The sequence below is a fragment of the Salmo trutta genome, chromosome 13, assembly GCF_901001165.1.
Source record: "Salmo trutta chromosome 13, fSalTru1.1, whole genome shotgun sequence".
Classification (NCBI taxonomy): domain Eukaryota; kingdom Metazoa; phylum Chordata; class Actinopteri; order Salmoniformes; family Salmonidae; genus Salmo; species Salmo trutta.
The window spans coordinates 57,201,373-57,218,113 of NC_042969.1; the positions used below are offsets into that span (position 1 = coordinate 57,201,373).

The window sequence follows — 16,741 nt, forward strand, 5'->3', positions numbered from 1 at the left end:
TTATACTCAAGGACTCAACAAATGTAGAAGCACATGTACAATGCTCAAACACAAACTGTCACGTCCTGACCAGTAAAGGGATTATTTGTCATTGTAGTTTGGTCAGGGCGTGGCAGGGGATGTTTGTTTTGTGTGTTTCGGTGTTTTTGGTTTAGGTTCTATGTTTTCTATTTCTATGTTTAAATCTAGTTTTCTATTTCTATGTTGGGGTTTTAGTAGGACCTCCAATTAGAGACAGCTGGTTGTCGTTGCCTCTAATTGGAGGCCATATTTAGTTGGGGTTTGTTTCACTTGTGTTGCCTTACGGAACTGTTTCGTCGTTTTGTTTAAGTGTTCACGTTACTTCAAATAAAGAAGATGAGCACTTTACCCGCTGCGCCTTGGTCCAATCCTTACGACGCCTATGACACAAACATGAAACCCAAACGCTCTGCTCACCTGTTCTCCTTTCCGTTCTGCAGTAGGGAGGGCCTGTCTGTGCTGTTCCGGTCCGTGGTGCACACGTACGTGTTCCGGCGGATCATGGCACTTGCTGGGACGTTGTTCTGAAAGGCAGGGAGAATGACAGTTCCATAGATAACACATTGACTGTGATTTGGTGAAATTCAGAAAGGCATCCTTCATATATCCCTCCTCTCCTCCATATAATGACATTGTCTAATGGTCACATAACGCTTGGATGTTTATGTCTATTCAAAGCCCTGACTGATAATATCCACCCCCCCACATCACAGTGTCAATGGACGCATCCCAAATGGCACCCTATTCCCCATATAGTGCACTACTTATGAGCCCTGGTCAAAAGGAGTGTACTTTAGGGAACCACAGTATCAGTGTTGAACTCTTGTCGTCCCTCTCAGTCCACCCTGTCAGAGCGCCTCTGAGCCCTTCAAAGGGTTCATCTCGGGTTCATCTACATATTCTCCGTTCACACTGTTGTCGTCGTTCATCCTTATACTGTTACTGGACTCCCTATATACTAGCGTTTCATCTCTATTCTCTCTGTCCACATCATAGTTTAGCATGAATCTGTAGATTCTCTATCCAAAGTGTTGTTCTTGGTTCATTCCTCCGCACACTGACCTTAGTTTGTCTCCTCTTTTCCCTGTGTGTGTGTGTGTTTATACTGTATAAATACGTATAAGGTCATATTGTAGGCCGACAGCATTGCACTGCATCAACCAATAGTTGCGTGCCACATCATCGACGGCGCAGTCTGGCATCAGATAACTCTATTATATGATGTGGTTTGCTAACATGTAGTGAGCCTGGAACATGGCCTATGTGTGCATGTGTGTGTGTGTGCGTGTGTGTGTGTGTGTGTGTGCTCACCGTGGCGGTGTTAATCTCCTTGCGGCGGTCTGGGATCTCTGACTGGTTGGGGTTGTTGGCGCTGCTGACCATGGGGCTGGAGGGAGGCTGGATGGAACGGCTGCCCACCACGCTGCTGCTGACCTTCCGGGACGCCATGCGCCCTCCCTCTTCCTTCAGCTCCCTGTCTGCCCCCGCCACGCTGCTGGGGCTACGCTTGGGGTGGGACGGGGGCGCTGCTGGACCGCCTGCACAACAGGCGGACAGGGCAGAGGATACGACATGAGAATCAAAGTCTGGTCCTGTGTGGCTCAGTTCATAGAGCAAGGCGCTTGTAAAACCAAGATTGTGGGTTTGAATTCTGCTGGGGCCACCCATATGTACATTTCTGCATGGATTACTGTAAGTCGTTTGGGATAAACAGCATGTTATGATATTATAGACTGCACAAATTATAAAGATGACCGGTGACCTCACAAAAAGGTGCATTTTGGGACGCAGACTAACAGACAGCCCACTCACAGAAGTCGCTGTGCCTCCTGCGGGGGTGGTAGGTGGAGGCGCTGCGCTGGGTGGTCTTGCTGTGGGAGGAGGAGGTGGAGGTAGTGGAGGAGGTGGAGTGTTTACTGGTGCCGTTGGTGACGGTGCTGGGCCGTACCCGCGCCAGGCTCAGACTGCTGGTTGACCGAGACTCACTGCCCTCCACCTGACATACACACAGAGAGAAACACACTCGTTAGCATCAGGACTCAGGTGATTGTGGACAGTGTGAACACACAGGCACGACACACACACGTATTGTAGCAGACTGGCACGCCAGGTGTTCCCCTGAGATTTGTATTAGCAGCGGTGGCTAAGGTAGCAGAGGGGGATTTCTGTGTAGAACGACTGTGAGAAGGTCACTTCTGGTGACTTTTTAAAAGGATATTCTACTCCAAAATGCATGGAAATGAAATGACGTTGACACCATCTGAAATGTAACTGGTGCGCGCCACTGCACTGTGAGGAGATGAGGAGGAGCAAGCGGTGGCTCTCATTCACACCCCCGCTTGCTCTGTTTCCTATAAATATACTGATCTTAAAGGGCTAGTGCCAGACTTTGGCAACTAATTCCCCAAATCTCAACCTATCCCTTTAAGAGCGTGTCTCGGCAGAAATATATATATAAAAAACTCTACCTTTTAGGGGGAACACTGGGAAGGCAGAAGGGCAACACAGAAAGCCTTAATGATGAAGGATTTTCTCTCTCTCCCACACACACGCGTTGTCTCGTTGTGCCTCACCTCATTCATGCGTCCCAGTAACAGGTAGGTGGCGGTGACTTCGTTGTACTTCCGAGTGGTCAGAGCGTCCTTGATGTCGTCACGGGTGTAACCCATCCCCACCATCACCTCTGAAGGCGAGCGGAGAGATGAGGGACGTTAGACAGAGATACAGGCTCAAAGAAAGAAGAGGAAGGCTGTGTCCCAAATAACACCCTATTCCCTACAATACAGTCGTGGCCAAAAGTTTTGAGAATGACACAAATATAAATTTTCACAAAGTCTGCTGCCTCAGTTTGTATGATGGCAATTTGCATATACTCCAGAATGTTATGAAGAGTGATCAGATGAATTGCAATTAATTGCAAAGTCCCTCTTTGCCATTCAAAAGAACTGAATCCCCAACAAAACATTTCCACTGCATTTCAGCCCTGCCACAAAAGGACCAGCTGACATCATGGCAGTGATTCTCTCGTTAACACAGGTGTGAGTGTTGACGAGGACAAGGCTGGAGATCACTCTGTCATGCTGATTGAGTTCGAATAACAGACTGGAAGCTTCAAAAGGAGGGTGGTGCTTGGAATCATTGTTCTTCCTCTGTCATCCATGGTTACCTGCAAGGAAACACGTGCCGTCATCATTGCTTTGCACAAAAAGGGCTTCACAGGCAAGGATATTGCTGCCAGTAAGATTGCACCTAAATCAACCATTTATCGGATCATCAAGAACTTCAAGGAGAGCGGTTCAATTGTTGTGAAGAAGGCTTCAGGGCGCCCAAAAAAGTCCAGCAAGCGCTAGGACCGTCTCCTAAAGTTGATTCAGTTGCGGGATCGGGGCACCACCAGTACAGAGCTTGCTCGGGAATGGCAGCAGGCAGGTGTGAGTGCATCTGCACGCACAGTGAGGCAAAGACTTTTGGAGGATGGCCTGGTGTCAAGAAGGGCAGCAAAGAAGCCACTTCTCTCCAGGAAAAACATCAGGGACAGACTGATATTCTGCAAAAGGTACAGGGATTGGACTGCTGAGGACTGGGGTAAAGTCATTTCTCTGATGAATCCCCTTTACAATTGTTTGGGGCATCTGGAAAAAAAGCTTGCCCGGAGAAGACAAGGTGAGCGCTACCATCAGTCCTGTGTCATGCCAACAGTAAAGCATCCTGAGACCATTCATGTGTGGGGTTGCTTCTCAGCCAAGGGAGTGGGCTCACTCACAATTTTGCCTAAGAACACAGCCATGAATAAAGAATGGTACCAACACATCCTCCGAGAGCAACTTCTCCCAACCATCCAGGAACAGTTTGGTGACGAACAATGCCTTTTCCAGCATGATGGAGCACCTTGCCATAAGGCAAAAGTGATAACTAAGTGGCTCGGGGAACAAAACATCGATATTTTGGTTCCATAGCCAGGAAAGTCCCCAGACCTTAATCCCATTGAGAACTTGTGGTCAATCCTCAAGAGGCGGGTGGACAAACAAAAACCCACAAATTCTGACAAACTCCAAGCATTGATTATGCAAGAATGGGCTGCCTTCAGTCAGGATGTGGCCCAGAAGTTAATTGACAGCATGCCAGGACGGATTGCAGAAGTCTTGAAAAAGAAGGGTCAACACTGCAAATACTGACTCTTTGCATCAACTTCATGTAATTGTCAATAGAAGCCTTTGACACTTATGAAATGCTTGTAATTATACTTGAGTATTCCATAGTAACATCTGACAAAAATATCTAAAGACACTGAAGCAGCAAACTTTGTGGAAATTAATATTTGTGTCATTCTCAACTTTTGGCCACGACTTTAGTGCACTACTACTACTACTACTCCCAGGGGCCAGTGCACTAAAAATGGAATATGGTGCCATTTGGGACGAATACGATATGTAGGTAGGGAGTAGAGGGGAGATAGAGAGGTATTTCACCGATGCGGCTGCCATCATTATGGTCCTCCAGGGGCGCTATATGAGGCTTCAGTTCTTCTCCGTCGTAGCCAGAGTTAATCCACTTGTCGTTCATGATTTGCTAATCAGGGATAAAACGATGTTAAAAAGTGCACAAACAGGGTGTGTCTGGTTGCGTGTACTGTAAAGCTGAGTGCCGCCTGCCGTTGCCCTCCTCACCTCCAGGGTGCAGCGTTTGGTGGGGTTGAGTACCAGGAACCTGCGCAGGATACCCTCGCAGTCGGTGGACATGTAGAAGGGCACGCGGTACTTCCCCCGCAGAACACGCTCCCGCAGCTCCTGGGGAACACATTCAGATAACGTTACACAAAACGTGCATATAACGTTATATAATGTTACACAAAAACATGAGACATAATAATGGCAAAGGGACTAAAAGACAATGTGTCCCTTCTCTTGATTAACTGAGCATGAAAATAAAACGTGAACATGAAGTAATCAGCACGAAACCCTTCAGTACCACAGGCAGCATTAGTTTCCAAAATGTCACATTTGGCACCATATTCCCCATATAGTACACAACTTTTGACCACACACATGGTCCTGGGCCAAAAGTAGTGCCCTATGTAGGGAATAGAATGCCATTTCAGACTCAGACAAAGTAAAGGCCATTTGGCTGCGCTGCGGGGGGTCTTGCCTTGAGGTTCTGCCCGTCGAAGGGCAGTGATCCGCTGACCAGCGTGTAGAGGATGACCCCCAGGCTCCAGATGTCCACCTCAGGCCCGTCGTACTTCTTCCCCTGGAACAGCTCCGGTGCGGCATAGGGAGGGGAGCCACAGAACGTGTCCAGCTTGTTGCCCATGGTGAACTCGTTACTGAAGCCAAAGTCTGCGATTTTGATGTTGGAGTCGGCATCCAGCAAGAGGTTCTCAGCCTGCAGAGACAGGTGAAGATAGCGCAGCTTTTAAGGACTGAGAGTCTGTTCAGTTCAGGCTGAGTTTGTATGCTCATTTCAGGAAAGAGATCATCAGTGTTTCACATTTTTTTATGTATTGATATTGATATACTTAATGATTGTCATTTTGGACAATGAAAAGTCATCAGGTCTGAACTGGTCACGTACTTTAAGGTCCCTGTGAACAATGTTCTTCAGGTGACAGTAGTGTACAGCAGACACAATCTAGATAGATAGATATAGATATATATAGAGAGAGAGGGAGAGGGGGGAGAGAGCGAGAGAGACAGAGAAAGAAGGGGAGTGAGACAAGCCACAGTAAAAAAAGCCAAACACATAGAGTGACACATACTAACTTATAATAATGCTTGCAATGTAATTCAGGCCAACTCAGCACCATTCACTGGGTTTTGTTGTGATTATACATTTTTGGTCACATCTCACCTGGCGGAATTTGGCCCGCGCCTCTTTCTCTTTCATTCTCCCATGGGACACGAGGTAGTCAAACACTTCACCTGAGGGAGAGAGAAACAAACCACATCAACAGACAGAGAATCAGGCTTACAACACCGTCTGGTTGAATACAGTGTGTAATTGAGGCACTTATACTGTATATTAGTGATGCACGGGTTGATTCATAACCCGCAGTCCCCACGGTTATATCTGCGGGGCGGGTGGGTAAATGGTCATGAAATATTGAGTGGATGAAGGGCTTTAAAAATCTATAAATGTATCGTTCTTGTGCAAATCATATCTAGAGGCTACATTAACATTTTTCTTTCCTTATTTTTATCTGGCGAAAGCGTGTAGACTAAGCTTTAGCGCCTAACTGTACCCTCACCGAATACACGGCAATTGCCAAATGCTTTTGGGAACATGGGCAGAAAAAGTTCACTTCGGTCCACTGAGGCAAAAAGGACAATGTCGGGGTTTAATTCAATAAGAGAAAAGCTGCGAAATGGAGAGTTGAAAATAAAGAGAAGGGAGGGCCAGAGCAGTAGTCTAATGTTGAGGGAAGATTTGGTGAAGTGGTAAGATGATAGCAGTGTTATGTTATGTGTGATGTTTGTGAGGCGCTATACAAATTCGACAGTCACAAGACGGGGACTTCCAAATGGCCCGTCAAGGGAACTACTGTTCAGATGGGTTAAACGGAATAGTAGTCTGAAACCTGGACCCTGACTGTAGGTCTATAACCTCTCACATAGCCCAACATAACACTAACGCTTGCAAAATTAAGCATTTCTTGCAGTAAAATGATACACCAAATGTACATTTTGACTCTGTAATATTATTTCTTTCTTTCAGCATCTTGAGAGAATGAATGCGCAGTTAGGGTCTGTAAAGGTACTATATTTATCAGCATAATAAAAGCTGATAGTAGCCTATTTCAACCACATAAGATATGCATTCAAGCCGAACTGAAATCTTATCAGAAACATGTCGGGTCGAAAACCGGTTAAACTGACATCATTTGAAAATTTTGCACAGAAAATCTTTCCCTTTTCTACAAATGTATTTATTGCATTTTCTCCCTGGCGAGTGCGCGAGAGAAGCAGCGATGAAAGAGAAAACTTTACCGATATCAACTAGATTGAAGCATCCAGTCTATTGATTTATGACGTCGTTCTGGTGAGCAGGGTTTATTTAGTCTTCCAGGGCAACAAGTAATAACAGAAGAGAAGCTGCATTTATCTAATTATAGAAGTTGTTAAAAGTCGACTAACAAATAGCCGGCCAAAATGTTGGAAATTATAAGCAGAGACATAGGCCTAACTAAAAAGCCCTGCTCCCCCCAGAAATAGCTCCACTATCTCTGACTGCACAGCAGATTTTCTATATTAGCGGGTTAGGGTCGGGTGTGGGCCTCAGATTTTCACTTTACCACATATAGTCGGGTGGTCTGCAGATGGGTTATTAGCTATTGCGGGTGGTTGAACAAACAGCTGACCCGCGCACCACTAATATATATATATAGTGTATTCATTAGAGTTCTATAATATAATTCTATTGTATTTCTGTAATGTACACATTAAGTGAGTGAGTGAGGAGAAATTGTAATGTAAGAACATGAAGAGAGAATATAAAACAAATATTTAAAAAAATGCTTTATTGTCACATACACCGGATAGGTGCAGCGAAATGTGTTGTTTTACAGGGTCAGCCATAGTAGTACGACGCCCCCTAAGCCAAAGGAGAGCATACGCAGCAGTAGTATCATCAGTGAGATGGATTATTAAATTGAGCCTGATCTGGGATCAGTATCTTCATCACGGAGCCTATAGGGCCTCATTCATCTCAGTGATCCCTGGACTAATGGTTGACTTTGCATGGGCATGTCTACATGTCTGTGACCCATGCATGTGTCTGGGGATATATGGTGGTGGTGTGAGAGAGAGTTGAAAGAGAGAGAGTGACTGAATGAATGAATGCATGAGTGTGTGTTGTGTTTTTGTACAGTACATGCTTCATGCTAGAAGACACATCCACTGGGAGAAAAGCAGTAAGGCTGAGATCAGGAGGGGGCACATGCTTGGCTATTAGCTCCTTATTTGGCAAGAAACAGAATGGGAGGAAAAATTGACAAACAAGCGGAGTGGGGATTAGAACAGGGAGGGGACACAAGCAAAGAGAAGAATAGACAGAAAGTGAACATGGAGGAAGAGGAGAGAAAAGGACAGTGCAGAGGGAGGGATGAGGGCGGTCAGAGGACAATCGATGGGTCAGCGGTACTGGGAAGAGGGAAAGCGTGAGGGAAGGGTGGAGAGAAAAGAGATGAGAGAGAGAAACGGAGGAGCGAGTAGGGATACTGATTGAGGGGAGGTACTCTGCTCACCCCCACTGGCGTACTCCATTATCAGATAGAGTGTATTCTCTGTCTCGATCACCTCAAACAGCTGCACTGTAACACACAAACACACACATAGACACCTCAGTATAGTGGCACAGACAAACAACACACACAGTTGCACAAAGTGACTTACTGTGTGTTCCTTAGAACAGGGAGATGTGCTGTAAATGCACAACAGTATGGTACAGCAGTTTATGTTTCAGCTGCATGCAGTATTAAATGTGACCGTGTGCATTATAAAAAATGGAGGAAGTCTACTTGTCCTGGCTTTACATGAGGGACTGCACCCTATTGCCTTTATAGTGCACTATCTTTGACCAGGGCCCATAGGGAATATGGTGCTATTTGGGACACAGCCTCTGGCCATTACAGGGGCAGCGCACGGGGGTCTGGCTGTAACCCCCCTGGAAAGGAGGATCATTTTCAGCTCAGTGGGGGACTACTATCCATATGCCCTGACTCCTGCTCAGCAGCTGTATTGACAGTGAAAGGGAACATTGCGTGAAGATGGGTGTTAGGCTGATGATGTTCTGGGGTGGGGTATGCCCTGCGGCACTACACCCTGGAAGCTGGGGAGATTAGTATAGCCGAGGCACTTACCGATATTTGGGTGGTTGAGGCCTTTCATGATGCGTACCTCTCTGAAGAGCTGGAGGAAAGAGAGAGAGAGAGAAGAAGCGAGTTAAAAGAATGTTATTTCATTATTCAAGTCTTCACAGCCACACTGATATATATAGCGCATGTGAAGATAGGCATGAAAGTGGGGGATGATGAAAATTCCTGATTCATAATATAAGAACTGAACCAGACAGGCGGATAGGAGGAGGTTAGCCCGCCTCCACCCCCGTCACTCATTTATTCATTCATAAATAAGCTCAGCTGCTTGTCGGAAAATGGACGCACCTCCCCCTCCAACACTAGCTGGCTTCCAGCTAATTAGAGAGCGGACCACTCAAGGGACAGCCTGACTAGACAGAGCGCCTCTCCCCCTGGGCAGAGCCTCTCTCCCCACAGGGCTCCCTCATCCATCATGGAGGTGCTGCTGCTTTTAGCCTCTTCTCTTTCTAGAAATGATGGAGGTGCCACATCACACAGACGCTGCAACGGTGGTGCGGCACGGGCACTACCTGCCGCTGCTGTGTGTGATTCAACACCTTGTGGTTATGAGGTGACACACAATCGTATTTACACACTTGTCGCACACCCACAATTTGACACACACACGGCCCTCCCTCGAACACATTCATAAGCCTCCTTTCCTGGTTGTGACATCTGCTGTAAGTGGGGAAACTGGGAGCGCTGGCGGTATGTGTGCACCAGCCCACAGAGTCCTCTCTTTGAACTGTATATGGTGAGACTGGGTGACGAGGAATCGGCTTGCTCTGACCAGGTAAAAGGGAATCAGTGAGAGACTGTGTTACAAGGCCTGGGTTTGTGGAAAGGGGAATACTTCAATAAAGACAGAAATAGAGGCAAACACAAAATTGGATTTCACAATGTATGAGTGAGAAAAAGCAAGAGAAGGAATGAAGGAGAGTAAGGGAGAAAGACAGGAAGGATAGAGAAAGAAACCCACACAATGGATGGAATGTGCTGATCGTTGTGTGAGAAGGTGGCCAGCTTCCTTAGAAGTTCGAGCCCATTCTTCCAAAACACAGAACGTCACCCAGGGAGCTGCGTCTCACCCCCTCTGTCCCTCTCTCTTTCACTCTCTCTCTGGAGCCCCCCCCACCCCTCTCTCAGCCCCCCCATGCCTCTCTCTCAGCTCCTCCCACCCCATGCCTCTCTCTCAGCCCCCGCCACCCCATGCCTCTTTCTCAGCGCCCGCCACCCCATGCCTCTCTCTCAGCCACCCCCATCCCGTGCATCTCTCTCAGACCCGCACACCACTTGCCTCTCTCTCAGCCCCCCCACCCCATGCCTCTCTCTCAGCCCCCCCACCCCATGCATCTCTCTCAGACCCCACACCCTATGCCTCTCTCTCAGCCACCCCCATCCCATGCCTCTCTCTCAGCCCCCGCCACCCCATGCCTCTCTCTCAGCCCCCCCACCCCATGCCTCTCTCTCAGCCCCCCCACCCCATGCCTCTCTCAGCCCCCCCACCCCATGCCTCTCTCTCAGCCCCCCCACCCCATGCCTCTCTCTCAGCCCCCCCACCCCATGCCTCTCTCTCAGCCCCCCTCCACCCCATGCTCTCTCTCAGCCCCCCCACCCCATGCTCTCTCTCAGACCCCACACCCTATGCCTCTCTCTCAGCCACCCCCATCCCATGCCTCTCTCAGCCCCCCCACCCCATGCTCTCGCTCAGCCCCCCCACCCCATGCTCTCTCTCAGCCCCCCCACCCCGTGCTCTCTCTCAGCCACCCCACCCCATGCTCTCTCTCAGCCACCCCGACCCCATGCCTCTCTCCCAGCCCCCCCACCTCATGCCTCTCTCTCAGCCCCCCCCACCCCATGCCTCTCTCAGCCACCTCCACCTCATGCCTCTCTCTCAGCCACCCCCACCCCATGCCTCTCTCTCAGCCCCCCCACCTCATGCCTCTCTCTCAGCCCCCCCCACCCCATGCCTCTCTCAGCCACCTCCACCCCATGCCTCTCAACTCAGCCACCCCCACCCCATGCCTCTCTCTCAGACACGCCCACCCCATGCCTCTCTCTCAGCCCCCCTATGCTCTACCCCATGATTCTGGCCTTCTGCGGCAGCTTTCAAACGAGATATCTGTACACGCAAGTGGCAAGATTAAAGTTGTTAGGATGATATATATATTTTGGATTGCCTTGAGGACAGAGGGAAACAGAGAGAAGGAAACTGAGAATGATTCAAATGTGTATGTCTCAGGGACTGTGCAAGCAAATGACTAATTTCTCAAATAAACAGAATGGAGCCGGGCTGGTTGGTGTGCAGTGCCCTTGTAAGGTGGGTTCAATGATTTAAATTACACACACTTACATTTTACCCATTTAGCAGATGCTCTTATCCAGAGTGACTTACAGTAGTGAATGCATACATTTCATACATTTTTTTTTTGTGTACTGGCCCCCCATGGGAATCGAACCCACAACCCTGGCATTGCAAACACCATGCTCTACCAACTGAGCCACAGGGAAAAGACACACACACACACACACACACACACACACACACACACACACACACACACACACACACACACACACACACACACACACACACACACACACACACACACACACACACACACACACACACACACACACACACACACACACACACACACACACACACACACACACACACACACACACACACACACACAGTTTTTGGCCCGTTGGACTACATTAGCATACCTACTGAGGTGAAGCGCTTTCAAAATAGCCAGTGTTTCTCAGTTCAGACCCAAAAAATATCTATAAATAATACAAGGAAAAATATCTAGGGATCTGGTCAAGGGGATAAGTCAAAAATATGAACACAGAGGATGATTATGTTTTGCTTTTGCTTGTTTGTGGTGTTACTTACAAGGGGAAAGTTCTACCAAGCATGACTGTCTACTTCCTGGTAGTGATGTAATAATACATGGAGGATGTCATAGACGACACACAATTAATCTTCTCCTTTCCCCCTTCTGATAACCAGGTGGCGAATCGCATCTCTGCATGTCTGGCAGACATATCAGTGTGGATGACGGCTCACCACCTCAAGCTGAACCTCGGCAAGACGGAGCTGCTCCTCCTCCCAGGGAAGGACTGCCCGTTCCATGATCTCGCCATCACGGTTGACAACTCCCTTGTGTCCTCCTCCCAGAGTGCTAAGAACCTTGGCGTGACCCTGGACAACACCCTGTCGTTCTCCACTAACATCAAGGCGGTGACCCGATCCTGTAGGTTCATGCTCTACAACATTCGCAGAGTACGACCCTGCCTCACACAGGAAGCGGCGCAGGTCCTAGTCCAGGCACTTGTCATCTCCCGTCTGGATTACTGCAACTCGCTGTTGGCTGGGCTCCCTGCCTGTGCCATTAAACCCCTACAACTCATCCAGAACGCCGCAGCCCGTCTGGTGTTCAACCTTCCCAAGTTCTCTCACGTCACCCCGCTCCTCCGCTCTCTCCACTGGCTTCCAGTTGAAGCTCGCATCCGCTACAAGACCATGCTGCTTGCCTACGGAGCTGTGAGGGGAACGGCACCTCCGTACCTTCAGGCTCTGATCAGGCCCTACACCCAAACAAGGGCACTGCGTTCATCCACCTCTGGCCTGCTCGCCTCCCTACCTCTGAAGAAGCACAGCTCCCGCTCAGCCCAGTCAAAACTGTTCGCTGCTCTGGCACCCCAATGGTGGAACAAGCTCCCTCACGACGCCAGGACAGCGGAGTCAATCACCACCTTCCGGAGACACCTGAAACACCACCTCTTTAAGGAATACCTGGGATAGGATAAAGTAATCCTTCTACCCCCCCCCGAAAGATTTAGATGCACTATTGTAAAGTGGTTGTTCCACTGGATATCTTTAGGTGAATGCACCAATTTGTAAGTCGCTCTGGATAAGAGCGTCTGCTAAATGACTTAAATGTAAATGTAAAATAATAATTAGTGTTGCCTGAGGCGATGGATGACCCAACCTGTAGCATGGACAGACTCCATATAGCACCTATCGTTGGAACAAAAGCCACACTCTCCCTTTCGCGCTGTTGCACTTTAAAATGACCTACCTAGACCAGTATGGAGACATGCTTACAGAAAAACAGAGAGTATGTGATGCAACACAAGATATTGATCGGTTTGTCACAGCGCCACATGTTGTTGAAGCAGGCGGTGTCCACAGTCCTATTTTTATTCACCAAGTACAACTTCAAGAAGAGGGCTAGTTTACTGTTGTTGTACTAATGTCTTGTGCATTTGTATCCATAACACCTGCACTGAATGACATATTTATCATGACCCAACAAATATACTGTGGACTATAGGCTAGTGATACATGACTGTAGGGTATAGGCTAGTGATATATGACTGTAGGGTATAGGCTAGTGATACATGACTGTAGGGTATAGGCTAGTGATACATGACTGTAGGGTATAGGCTAGTGATATATGACTGTAGGGTATAGGCTAGTGATACATGACTGTAGGGTATAGGCTAGTGATATATGACTGTAGGGTATAGGCTAGTGATATATGACTGTAGGGTATAGGCTAGTGATACATGACTGTAGGGTATAGGCTAGTGATACATGACTGTAGGGTATAGGTTAGTGATACATGACTGTAGGGTATAGGCTAGTGATATATGACTGTAGGGTATAGGCTAGTGATATATGACTGTAGGGTATAGGCTAGTGATATATGACTGTAGGGTATAGGCTAGTGATATATGACTGTAGGGTATAGGCTAGTGATATATGACTGTAGGGTATAGGCTAGTGATACATGACTGTAGGGTATAGGTTAGTGATATATGACTGTAGGGTATAGGCTAGTGATATATGACTGTAGGGTATAGGCTAGTGATACATGACTGTATGGTATAGGCTAGTGATATATGACTGTAGGGTATAGGCTAGTGATATATGACTGTAGGGTATAGGTTAGTGATACATGACTGTATGGTATAGGCTAGTGATATATGACTGTAGCGTATAGGCTAGTGATATATGACTGTAGGGTACAGGTTAGTGATACATGACTGTAGGGTATAGGCTAGTGATATATGACTGTAGGGTATAGGCTAGTGATATATGGCTGTAGGGTATAGGCTAGTGATACATGACTGTAGGGTATAGGCTAGTGATATATGGCTGTAGGATATAGGCTAGTGATACATGACTGTAGGGTATAGGCTAGTGATACATGACTGTAGGGTATAGGCTAGTGATATATGACTGTAGGGTATAGGCTAGTGATACATGACTGTAGGGTATAGGCTAGTGATATATGACTGTAGGGTATAGGCTAGTGATATATGACTGTAGGGTATAGGCTAGTGATATATGACTGTAGGGTATAGGCTGGTGATATATGACTGTAGGGTATAGGCTAGTGATATATGGCTGTAGGATATAGGCTAGTGATACATGACTGTAGGGTATAGGCTAGTGATATATGACTGTAGGGTATAGGCTAGTGACACATGACTGTAGGGTATAGGCTAGTGATATATGACTGTAGGGTATAGGCTAGTGATATATGACTGTAGGGTATAGGTTAGTGATACATAACTGTAGGGTATAGGCTAGTGATACATGACTGTATGGTATAGGCTAGTGATACATGATTGTAGGGTATAGGCTAGTGATATATGACTGTAGGGTATAGGCTAGTGATACATGACTGTAGGATATAAGCTACTGAGATTAAACACTGTACAGAGAAACCTAGTTCTTTAAAAACAATTTAAAGGAAGAAAATCGGACTCACTGCTTCCCTTGTTATACATTTTTCCAATGCCGAAGTGCAGGGCAGCTGGACGCAACCATAAATCTGATGGTGTACATGTGTCCTGTCCCGTACAGACACACTGAGAGAAGCAGCCTGCGTGAAGCAGACATGTTACAAAGTAATGCGGCTAATGTGGAGTATACATTCAGTGTCCACAAACACACATCAATGACATGTTGCAGCTCCATGCGTGAACATACAATCCAAATCAAACACACATCCCTTGAGACTGTCTGTAATTGAATTGAGGAGAGCAGAGCGCATCAGCTGTTCACCTGAGCTCTAAAGAAAAATAATCAGATAAGCCCGTCTCTCCTCTCCCGCCACCTCCTTAATCTTTTTCTTTTCCGTCATATCCCCCTCCCTTCTTTCTACCACTTTCTCCCTCTCTCACACGCCCATAAATGACTTCCTGGTCCATTCCCTTGGCAATGACCCAATGTCACTGTTGTCATGCCAACCCATGTACTAAAGCCAGACTCTCTAGTCCTAGTCTCATCCCCAGGCCAGTCTATTCCCAGGGGAGCTTCTCCACCCCACCCCTGCCCAACAATGCCCTGTATTGCCTGCCACCCTCAGCACATGACTGGCCAAGGGAACGGACAGCCCATCCACAGTATGCATCTGTCTAATGCAGTCCTCCCTCCCTCCTCCACCCTCTCTCCCCGTCTCATCCCTGAACATCACCCCGGAAGCCAATCTCGCTCTGAAGCAGAAAGCACAGAGAGAGCACAAAAGGGCAGAATGAATCAACCTCTGGTTTTTCTCCTCTGTTTTACATGGGGATTTGCACAAAGCAGCTTACTAAGTTGCCTCTCTCTCTCGTACTCTCTGTGTGTCATTGTGGGTCGAGGTTACCGTTGGGTCAGTCAGCGGTGGACACAGGCGGTTGTTTAACACAAGGCAGTGTTTTTGTCTGTGTGCCTCACTCGAACCAGTTCATCCAGGCCTTGTGTCCGAGCTCTGGCCTGAACAATCCCACGCATAGTTGCACACACACACAGGAAAAATATGCCTGCATAGGACACACACATATACACTCGCTTTACCCACACACAGACATTTTACACAACCACATTACGCACGCACAGTCACACACAAGCACACCCCTCATCCCCCTGACCACACTGTCACGTGACCAGAGAGAGAGACAACGAGAGAGAGAGCGATAGAGGTAAACGGAACACTCAGGCTCCCCTCTCAAACGACTCAGCAGAGCCACTGAATAACCTGCTCTGTCTCTGAAAGAGACGTCTATCCACGCCAACGGCCAAGCAAGCCATCGCCCATGAATGACTGCTCACTCCCTCCCTGCATAACGATAACATCTGATGCAAGTGCCACCACCTACACTGCCCCTAACCCCCCCAACCCCCCAACCTAACCAACAGAATACCCCTCCCTCCCTGCCCTAACCCTCTCTCCCCATACACCCCAACCCCATCCCCCCTTCACGTCCCTGTGGGACCCAGGTTGCTCCTCTGGGAAAGGGGGTGTGATTATGCAGAAGGGAGCCCTTTCATGTTGGACATGGTGGATCAGGGCGTTTCAAGGCACCGGCTGTTGTCAACATGGCCCCTCAACAGAGACCTTGGTGATGAGGGGCAGACCCGGAGCTTCCTCGTTACAAGCCGATCTAAAACTAGTGCTGAGTTCTACCACGGGGGGCAGACAGATGGCCCCAGCAGGGGCAGCCTCAGGGGCCAGGGCTCAGGTGAGGCATCCCCAGGGGCCAGGTCTACAGGTGCTTCCACCCGGAATGAGTTTGCCCAGTGTAGCACCCAAATGCATGAGGGTAGATCGGGTTCAAAGTTCAAACACACACTGGTGACTGTTTGTGGCCAAATTGGTATAGCATAATTCCAGCTTCAGCTACAATATACCTTCAAGTGTTCGAATGATTCATGGACAGTAATAATAAACAATAGTTTATTTCAGGAATTCACCTCATGTTTGTTTGACCATAGTTTAGGATTGAATGTCCTATCATGTAACTGTTAACACTGAGAAGCTGACAGAGTCAAATCTACACAGAGCATGAGGTAGTACAACCTTT

The 16,741-nt window shown here is 47.8% G+C and overlaps 1 protein-coding gene across 3 annotated transcripts in view; it reads right to left on the reverse strand.

The window, feature by feature from the left end:
• LOC115206138 (MAP/microtubule affinity-regulating kinase 4) overlaps positions 1–16,741 on the reverse strand; it is a 60,605-nt gene that overhangs the window by 14,219 nt on the left and 29,645 nt on the right. For all 3 annotated transcript variants that reach the window (XM_029772767.1, XM_029772768.1, XM_029772769.1), the window contains exons 4-14: positions 8,876–8,924; positions 8,261–8,326; positions 5,869–5,939; positions 5,593–5,649; positions 5,167–5,403; positions 4,689–4,808; positions 4,491–4,590; positions 2,595–2,704; positions 1,834–2,017; positions 1,333–1,559; positions 439–545 (exon numbers count right to left, since the gene is read on the reverse strand). In XM_029772767.1, the coding sequence (XP_029628627.1) occupies positions 439–545; positions 1,333–1,559; positions 1,834–2,017; positions 2,595–2,704; positions 4,491–4,590; positions 4,689–4,808; positions 5,167–5,403; positions 5,593–5,649; positions 5,869–5,939; positions 8,261–8,326; positions 8,876–8,924 (1,328 nt within the window). The remainder of the gene's footprint in view (positions 1–438; positions 546–1,332; positions 1,560–1,833; positions 2,018–2,594; positions 2,705–4,490; positions 4,591–4,688; positions 4,809–5,166; positions 5,404–5,592; positions 5,650–5,868; positions 5,940–8,260; positions 8,327–8,875; positions 8,925–16,741) is intronic.